General features: G+C 38.7%; 1 protein-coding gene across 1 annotated transcript; it reads right to left on the bottom strand.

Moving 5' to 3' along the window:
* Positions 1-3544: 3544 nt before the first annotated feature.
* Positions 3545-8468, bottom strand: LOC104449708 (transcription factor MYB1). The gene is made up of 3 exons (XM_010063948.3): positions 8178-8468; positions 7944-8073; positions 3545-4199 (listed from the first exon to the last, which is right to left on the bottom strand). The coding sequence occupies exons 1-3, from the start codon at positions 8293-8295 to the stop codon at positions 3701-3703; spliced, it is 747 nt and encodes a 248-aa protein (XP_010062250.2). The 5' UTR covers positions 8296-8468; the 3' UTR covers positions 3545-3700.
* Between the last annotated feature and the right edge of the window lie 1143 nt (positions 8469-9611).

Here is a 9611-nt window from a genome sequence, read left to right on the forward strand (position 1 = left end):
GAGTTAGGGATACTGGTTGAGGGCCACTCATTCCAAGGATTGGTCACGACCATGGTACAAAAGCCTCTTGGATCATGCTTTTCTTTGGGCCGTGACAAAAGACTTTGTTTGTTTGTTTTGCCAAAAATATTTTCTGGAAAATATATTGTCCTCATTTTTAAGCGTTTAGTTTACTTAAGATAATGATTCAATAGAAAATATCTTTGTGGTTGACAAAAAATATTTTCTTAACAAAGTTTAAAATTCAAGAAAATGATTTACTTTTTCAAAAATTGTAAATTATTTTTCAAAATAAGATTAAATATCGGTGCTTGGAATGAGAACCCCAATGCTTGTTTCAAACTCCTCGACAATGGGGTCGGACCCCAACGCCTAGGCTTGGTTCCATCGAGGTTGGGCCTTGGACACCAATGCCCATGTCTGATTCAATAGGCCCAATGATAGCAATGCCGAGCTTGGTCCATTGAGGCTATTTCTTTTTTAGTTTTTAAATATTGTAATATTTTATTCTTTTATTCTTTTTCTTTTGGATTCTTCCTCCGTTGGTCGTTGGGCCTCAACAATCGGCCACAGGCATGGCCCTCGAGGCTCCACCTTGCTAGCCTTGGGTGAGGGTCGAAGATATGGTGAGGTTGGTCACTCGGGTTGGCTATCTTGGGCCTAACCGAGGCTGGTGAGGCTTGCCCTCACCCAAGGCCAACGAGGTCAGCCTTGCTCCTGTGGCTTGTTGTCACTTGTTGCTAAGGCCCATCAATCTACAAGGAAGAATGAAAAAGAAAAGGAAAAAAAAAATAATAAAGGAAAGAAAAAATAATAATAAAAGTGGAGAATAAGGTAGGAAGGTCAATGTCCATATCAATAATTTTTTTGACAAAGATGAGATTTTCTTTACTGAATAATGGAAATTTATTTTTAGGTCTCAACCAAACATCGAAAAATAACTATTTTCCAGAAAATAAATTTCAGAAATATCATGTTTTTCGTGAATCAAAGGAAGCTTCAAAGTCCAATGAACTAATTGAAAACTTTGTCCAAAACCATATATTCATTAACCATTGTCTTTTTTTTTTTTAACAGAAAACGAACGCATATATGTTGTTAACAAAAAGAGGAATTTGACATGCTCAAATTTGTTACCATTACTCCAGATGATGACCTAAGGAACCAAAATCGAAGAGCCCAAATATTTGGTAGTCTTATGTTCTTATTTGTATTCAAGTCCAAATGAAGATGCATAAATCTCGCGGGCTGTTAAACATAGCAACATGTATTCACAATCCCCTTGAATCGACGGGGACATGGATCCACTGCAACTCAAGCTTGTTTCCTGCTTTCGACTTTTCGGAGTCAGAAAACCCTTTTCAGTACGACTTTGCCGTCGTTCATGCAATGCAGCTCTCTGTTCAGCAAGGCCATTTTGCCGGCTCGGTTGCATCCTCCCGATTATCAGTCTTATTCATGGAATATTTGGGGCCAAATTGACAATGACGGAACATATGAATCGTGCCCTAACTTTGACAAAATTAAAGCATTCTGATGAAACATGTTTTAGATATTTTCGTGGCGTTGAAACTAAGCACAAATTTGATATGAAAACGAGAAGCGAGCATTGCGCGATATTGCGAAAGAGCAAGGGACCATGGTCACGCGAATTCATCAGTGTACAGGGCATGCGGTCACATGTGGATGTCAGAATGGGGAACACTTGAGTGGTCCAGAAACAAAATGATCAGCGAATCATTCGAAATCAATGGGACAGGAACACTTGCATTCCTTGGATGCTCCAAGAATTAAGATGGTCTTGCTTTAGGAAAATGATATGCTACTACTTTCTTTCCCGATTACAGGTCTTCTAATTAACCATTTAATTTTATTATTTCGTAATAAGAAAGGATAAAGGCACTGGTCATCCTTGTATATCTCCAATTTATTGAGAAAAGTATCCAAAAAGTCTTAAACTAATAGTATTAATATCAATTTAGTTCTAAATTTTCAAGTTGACTAATTTAATCATAAACCTTTTCATATTGAGATAAATTCAATCCATTTGGTCAATTTTGATCAGTCAATGCTAATATGAATGTTGGCCAGCTCGCTGGCTATTGCGGGAGAAGAAGGCCAAGAGGAAGAAGAGGAAAAATAAAGGGAAAGGAAAAAAAAAAAGGGAAATGAAAAATTTAAAATTTCCAAAAAAAATAAAAATTATTAGCCACAATAGTGTTTGCGACCTGTGTCCAAGTAAGCGCCTACTAGCCAAAATTAACCAGATGAATTGAATTGGTACTAATGTGAAAAGGTTTAAAACTAAATTAATCCAATTAAAAGATTTAAGGCTGATTTGATATTAATGCCATAAGTTTAAAACTTTTTTGATAATTTTCCCCCAGTTTGTTCAATATGATTCGGTACTATCTTTTTGGCCCATGTGAACCTTGAACAACGAGAACACGTAATGGTTGCATTGCCTGGAGCTACAATGAGGGTTATCAATTTCTTGGCGAGATCGCAATTGGAGTTATGGGGATGCTTTCATGGCATTTAATAGTGATTTATAGAGGCCACCCCAACTTTTAGTTCGAATTTTAAATGGAAAATTCGATTCGGACAAAGCAAAACGTTTTTATTGACGGACCACATTGGCTAAAAGGAAAAATTGAGGATGGAATTGAATAAATTGAGAAAGTATATGGACTAGAGTGCCTTTATCTTTATCCCTAAAAAGAATAAAGATGAAGAAAAATGGGCCACTACTTAAATATCGAAAAAAAGGCCTATCTCAGCCTTTTGGGCCAAGCTCCTTTATCCAAATTTTAAATCCTTTGAGATTTAATTCAATGATTTCTTTCATACATCTTTGGCACACATTAACTATACTATTTCCGGTAGTCCGACGACTATATTAAAATCAAGAGAGTGGCTAAATTTACTCATTTTCAGAGGAAATTAAGAAGTCAAAACCTCACGTTTCATGACGGTGCCAAATAGATACCGATAGCAAGAAAGGTAATTTGTCTCCCCCTCTACGTACTCCCTTTAGCACTCATGTTTTTCTACGAACCATGTTGATCGGGGATTCATGATCTCACGTCCAAATCGAATTTGTGGGGAAATACCAGAAGATTTGGATCGACGATGGAAAACCTCAAGTCCTCGTGCCATTCTGGATTAAGATTGTTGCTCACCATTTGAGTCTTCAGCTTCTGCATAATATCAGACTTAGCACAACATTCAATTGCATTCCCATACTAGAGTCAAATTGTGGGCCTGGTGTCAACGGGCACGGGCCCCAGCCCAATATCAGTTGCTTTTCTGTGTGGAGAACTCTTACTGCGGCTCAACATCCCATTCGAAGCCATATCCAATTCCTTTTTCTTCTTTTTTGAACATGTCTAATTCAGAGAAGAGTTTATTCACTTCATTCAAATGACTATTAATTCTCATGTCAATACCAACAATTTCCATCATGGACTTCAGAGTCCAATTATATGACATTCATAAATGAATGCAGCGGCCACTCTTTTATGGATGTCATACAGTAAAGAGTCACTTATATAACAAGCTTCTCACTATAATCAGATGCATCAATTGCAAGTTTAATAAATGGCTTAATTATAGCACAATTTTGGAGAATTACATAGCACATAAACAACTCAACTTTGGCAGTGTAGAATAGCTAGATAAAGATTGAGCAAAGCCATAGCTAGGTAATGGCTGGAGGACTCACGCCAAGAAGTTCCCAAATGTTGGCATCGAAAGAGAGCTCGTTCCAACCTTTTTGTCTCTCTTCCATGGCAGATTCCCAAGGCCAAGAATTCGCGTCCGGCCATTCTTCTGAGCCACTTCCTGAGGTGAGGAGTTCTTCGTCGGCGCCACTGTCGGTGAACAGAGTTTCCCACCATGCGCTATCCTTGTCCTGACGAGACAACAACGTTGGAGATGGTATTGGAGATGATTGTCCCGGGTTGTCACCAGGTGGAGCCCTTGAAGCCACCAGAGTGGCTTTTCCCTTGAGCCATGCCGAGCTCTTCGTGAAGGTCCAAGGACGAGGCCTGATGACGCTCACTTTGGTGGCGCATTTGCCGGGGTGGTTGTCTTCCTTCGACTTGTGATGATCAACCTTTTTAGCCACATGGGTGTTCCAATAGTTTTTCACGTCGTTCGCGGTTCTTCCCGGAAGTCTCCCCGCAATCAGTGACCATCTGCATGAACTTGGACAGATCATTATCTAGAATACTAGAATTAGGGAAGAATGACTCATTAGTTCAACATTGGTTACCATCAAAAGCAAAATGGAACACTTATTTTCAGTTAGCGTACACATGGATAGTAATTGATAATTTTGCGTACCCTCTTGTGTCCTATATTTTAATATGATCCGACATTTCAATGTGCCCACTTGTGTCTAGCTTGCTTCAGTTATCCGTGCAGGGCATGGACTCATTTCGATTCCCATATCGTCAATTAAAATAAACAATTCAAATCATGGTAACAATAGTAGAGGGTTAAATGACATCATACATGCTGATATTGGTTAAGAAAAGGACACGCACGTCCCTTAAGCTAGTAATTTCAGTGCATAACTGATTGTCTATTTCCAATGTGAGATTGATCCATCTGTCTTGAACTTTGACTACGACATAAATATTTCATTTTTATTTGTGTGCATTTCTCAGTTGAATACAAAACATCGAATCACTTTGGTTCTGTGTTTTTCCGTTTTGAAAACCTCATAATCCACAACTTCACGTCTAAAATTCCTATATATATCTTATGCACATAACTTTAAAAGTCATGTCAATTCTCTCGCATATGCCACCTCTTTCTTTTCATTTTTTCCCCAAATCGAAAAGGCGAGCATGCGAGCATGGACAACCAGATTGCCTGCTCCCTCCAAGCACTACATAGAGAATTCCACGCCTCACTACCTAATGTTCGGACTTAAGACCGTGAAATGGCCTTCATTCTGTGTGACTCATGACCCTTTGTTTCGAAGTAGGCGAGCCAGGCGCGCCATGTCACCCTGATTTCTCACTGAAGTGCTAGAAGTCCATGAATCATTCCCCAAAATCAGACACATGAACTACTATTACAATTGGGCTTAAAGTCGTGACCTTGCCTGTAGAAATGTCGAAGATTATTACTAGACCATCTCTCACCTATAAAGCAAGTTACTCATCTATTCTTAAGAATTCTATTAATTAGTGTTTAAGAGCACTTTTTAAACATACCATTCTAGTTAGATATTCAATTTCAAAGACATTGATACACATCACACAGGTAGTTAGTGCATTGGAAATCGCAATATTTTCTTATATAGTTGTTTGTTGAGCATCATTGGAATAGTTTTTTTTTTTTTTTTTTTGGCAAAACCCTCGTATTAAAATGAGAATAGTCAACTTTTTTGTTGAAATTGTTCGTAACGTTCGACTAAAAACCCTTACGTAAGTTTGACTTTTTCCCCATGAAACGTTCAATCTAAAGGGCCGTGTCATAAATTGGACACGATACTTGCTTCTACATCAACCGAATCTTAGTCGTCCAACCGTCAGACAAGAAAGTTCTACCAGAACAATTCAAAGACGCCTGTCTGGACTTTTTTTTGGCAAAATTGATGGAACATATTCATTTTAGACAATTCTTCCCTTTATAAAAATTCTATAGGTTTTCCACCCCAAAAAAAAAAAAAAATTGTGATGCAATACATCTTCCTCGACATGTACAATAAATCGAGACTGTACATGTACATTCTCAGGTTATGCAATATGCAATATTATCAATCTCATTTTCGGTTAGAGTTTCCTCTTTACGCTGTCTTCTTGGTAATTGATGATTAACTCTAAACTACTTATAACCTCTGTTTTGATGAGAGTACCATATTTCTAATTTTCATTGATGATCATCAAAATTATTGAGTTGTTAATACCAAAATGGCAGCCATCCATTCACCATGTATTCGGTCATTGCATGACATCGACATGGCGTTTGCTTAAATTTTAGATCGGCTTCATGTGGTTATCATGTCCGCACTTTATCGAGGAACTATAATAATATTTCAGGGAAATTATATTAATTGATGAATATGAAAATAGTAATTTGTACATAAAAATCATCATGGCAATGTAATAGCTCCCTTCTGAACTCTATAGAGTATCTTGAGGGGGCAAAAATACTCTACAAAGTGTAGCGTTCATCAAAAAGTTCACGACATAATGCCGAGAAGCAATTTTCGGGGCCTACCTTGGTTGTGTGGTGGACAACAGTACAGGAATTATTTTCACAAAGTTTCTTTCACTTTCCAGATCAAGATGGGGCTCTTTGCCTCCTCATCTGTCACCAGTTCATTTCTTCAAAAAAAGTGCTCAAACAAGCTTATAAGAAAAAAAGGTAGGATTCCTACTACTCGCTCGATTAGACTCATGATGCTAGACTTCATGTGGGGTCTACCTGACCGGAACGAGACACATATCCAGAAACCCGGTATTTACTTATTCATCTGACAAATATTTAATCTTGCTTTACCAATTTGGGAGTTCAATCATCTTCATCTAAGATAATTGACATTTATGTGGTTTAAGATTACTGCTGTATTGCCCAACCACTCATATATGGCGTCGCGACGAATTCCAAAAATGAAATTGTTTTGGAAAACATCTGGACATCGCAGGTTTCAAGCGCCGAGTTCCTAGGTGCTTCCAAAATCGTTGATCTTCCAATTACTAATGATAGCCAAAGGACAAGCTAGTCGATTTCATGTAAAGAGAGCTGTTTCGACACTCAAGCTCGTTGAATTCGTCCTTAAACAATGTTGAATGTGGAGAGCTCTATGTTTTCTTGATGTTGAAATTTACTGAAGTGCATTGATTTCAAATTTCAAAAGAAGGTTAAACGTGAAGGTGGACATTCTTACGATTCCAAAACTCAGTTCTTGCATTTTAGCCGGTGGTCCAACCTAAGGTTATTCACACCCTATTTCCACGCTCCATGTGGCTAAGATGGTCCCCAACTTATTGAGTTGGTGAAAATAATCTCAAGAGAACCAATAAATCAAAATCGCTAATGGAAAGGGTGAAAGTTGCTATTTATTGAAAATGAAAAAAAGTCACACATTGTCATAAAAATACAAGATTGTCCGCATTAGTCCAAAATATCTTGTTTTATTCCGCCACCTTATGTGATTTTCCATTCGTGTTTATACAAATTTTCATTTTATAATGATTGTCGATAATCTTTGTTAACTAGCATATGTTAAATATAAATTATAATTATAAAGAGTTCACAGCTCTAACCAAAGAATTCCCTTAAAAACACTTGAACTAAATAATTGTACATTACAAGGAATTATTAGAGATTTAACTTTAGAGAGACATTGTAAAATAACCAATCGCTAAATTTATTAAAATATTAGAATCTTAGATGATTCTCGAATAAATAACGAGCATGTAAACTTCTCTGATTTGAACATAAAAGCAGAAGAACTAATATATATATATATATATGAAAGTTTGGCAAAAATCATTAAATTGATTATTTATATTAACAGTATATTTTTCCTCTTTCATCAATGCCCAACGAGAGCTGCTTTGGACCCCACACACACACACACACACACATATATATATATGGATGGATGGATGGATGGATGGATGTTTATGCTAGATTTTAAATGGATATCTAAGCAGATGGCCTTCGTATTCACGCGCTCAACGAATCCTTCACGCCTCTCCTATTCACGCGCTCGACAAGTCCTTCACGCCTCTTTTACATACGACATTTTCTGCACCCAGTCTTTTCTACCTTGTGTGATGGCGTCGCCGGCGAAACTCTTATTAGAAGATCCGAAAGAAATGGTCGAAGAGATGGATGATTTAGTAGTGTCGACATGTCTACATGCTGATGTATATGATATGTGACGAGTAGCACAAACTTGGGAGAGCTCTACTCACCGATTACCAAGAAGCTTATGAAGCCTGATGATCATGTCAACCTCGTCCTCTTGGAATGCCCCTCTCTTGATGTTGGGCTTCAGATAGTTCAACCACCTCAGCCTGCAACTTTTCCTGCACCTGTTCAACCCTGCAAACTCAAACCCATCGATACACACTCTAATGATAACGGCAAAAATAGCTCTCTCTCTCTCTCTCTCTCTCTCTCTCTCTGGGGTGATCAATACAGTATACCTGCTCTGCAAGGGACTTGGTGCCAATTTCCTTCACCATATTTTTCCACGCACTTCTTCAGCAACACGTCCTCTTCCTCAGTCCATGCACCTTTCCTCACTCCTATTGCTCCCTTCATTGTCTCCTCTCTTTCTCTCTCTCTTCTGCGTGCGCTCACTTTTTTGGTGCAGAAACAATTCACCAAAGTATGTGCACGTGTTGAATGAAGTTTCACTTGAAAAAGCGATATATATAAGCAGGAAATGAAAGTTCAGTAAGGCCCATCTCTCCGAATACGTGTATAAAGTGTTACGGGTGTATGACCGAAGAGAGTGAGAATGAGTGCCGTGCGTGTCTAATGTCCACACACAACCATCTCCAACTTCTTGTGGCTCCAACGATGGCGATACTTTTCTTTTGTATCCATTCCAGTCAACTAACATTCTAATTGATCCTAGCCGTCGGATGCATGCTTCTCTGTAGGAGCTTTAACGGGGCTCTTGTCTCCATGGGGAGCGGTTGTTCTTGCTCTTGATTAATCATTGTATTAGCATAGAATGAAGCAGAAGACATTTTACCTACGGATCTTTTTCATACATGTAAACGTACCATATAAAGCCAAACAAAGACAGAGAGCGCCATACATTGAAACACACTAACTCCTTTGGGTCTACAGGCACTAATTCAATCTAAACCTTCTAAACTAAAAAGAGTGATTGAGCAATGCCCGCTGCTCCTGTTGTCGTGCTAGAGTCATTCTTCAAGTTCCGTCACTTTTTGATGGCTAGCTTCCAGTCAAGCTTCAATAGCCGCCAGGTTTATGGAGTGAAGACGCCTAAAAAACCATTTAGAACGTGTTTGATAATTATTTTGTTCCCAGGAACAATTTCTTATCATAAATGATTTTTTTTATTCTGTTTCCGAAAATAATTTCTTAGTATCTTAAGGCGTTTGGTAACTATTCAAAATTTTTATTTTCATAATAGAATTAGGTTTGGCACCGTTCTAAAAAATTCTACTCCAAACCATTTTCTTTCAATTTTTTAATAATTTTATCATATTTTCCATTTTTTTTTCTTTTCTTTGCCTTCTTCTTCTTCTTCAACCTTTGACCAGCCGCCGCCTTGAGATGATTGGCGACCAGCTAGACGAGGGCCGACAACCTCACCGGAGTGTCACCAATCCTCGGCGAGGCCGTGCCTCATCGACCAAGCCTCTCCAGCAACTAGGCGAGGCTTGGCCGAGCCTCACCCGGCCAAGTGAAGCCCACTAGGTGAGGCTCGCTAATGGCCAGGGAGGCTAGGTGAGGCCAGCCTGGCCACCGACGAGAGCCTCACCAGTGGCAAGGTGAGCCTCCAGCAAGGTTGCTGGACCTAACCAACTGGTCATCGACAACCAACGGTGGTGGACGGCAACAACAACAGTGGAAGAAAAGAGAAGGAAGAATAACAAGAA

The sequence above is a fragment of the Eucalyptus grandis genome, chromosome 6, assembly GCF_016545825.1.
Source record: "Eucalyptus grandis isolate ANBG69807.140 chromosome 6, ASM1654582v1, whole genome shotgun sequence".
In the NCBI taxonomy this organism is placed as follows: domain Eukaryota; kingdom Viridiplantae; phylum Streptophyta; class Magnoliopsida; order Myrtales; family Myrtaceae; genus Eucalyptus; species Eucalyptus grandis.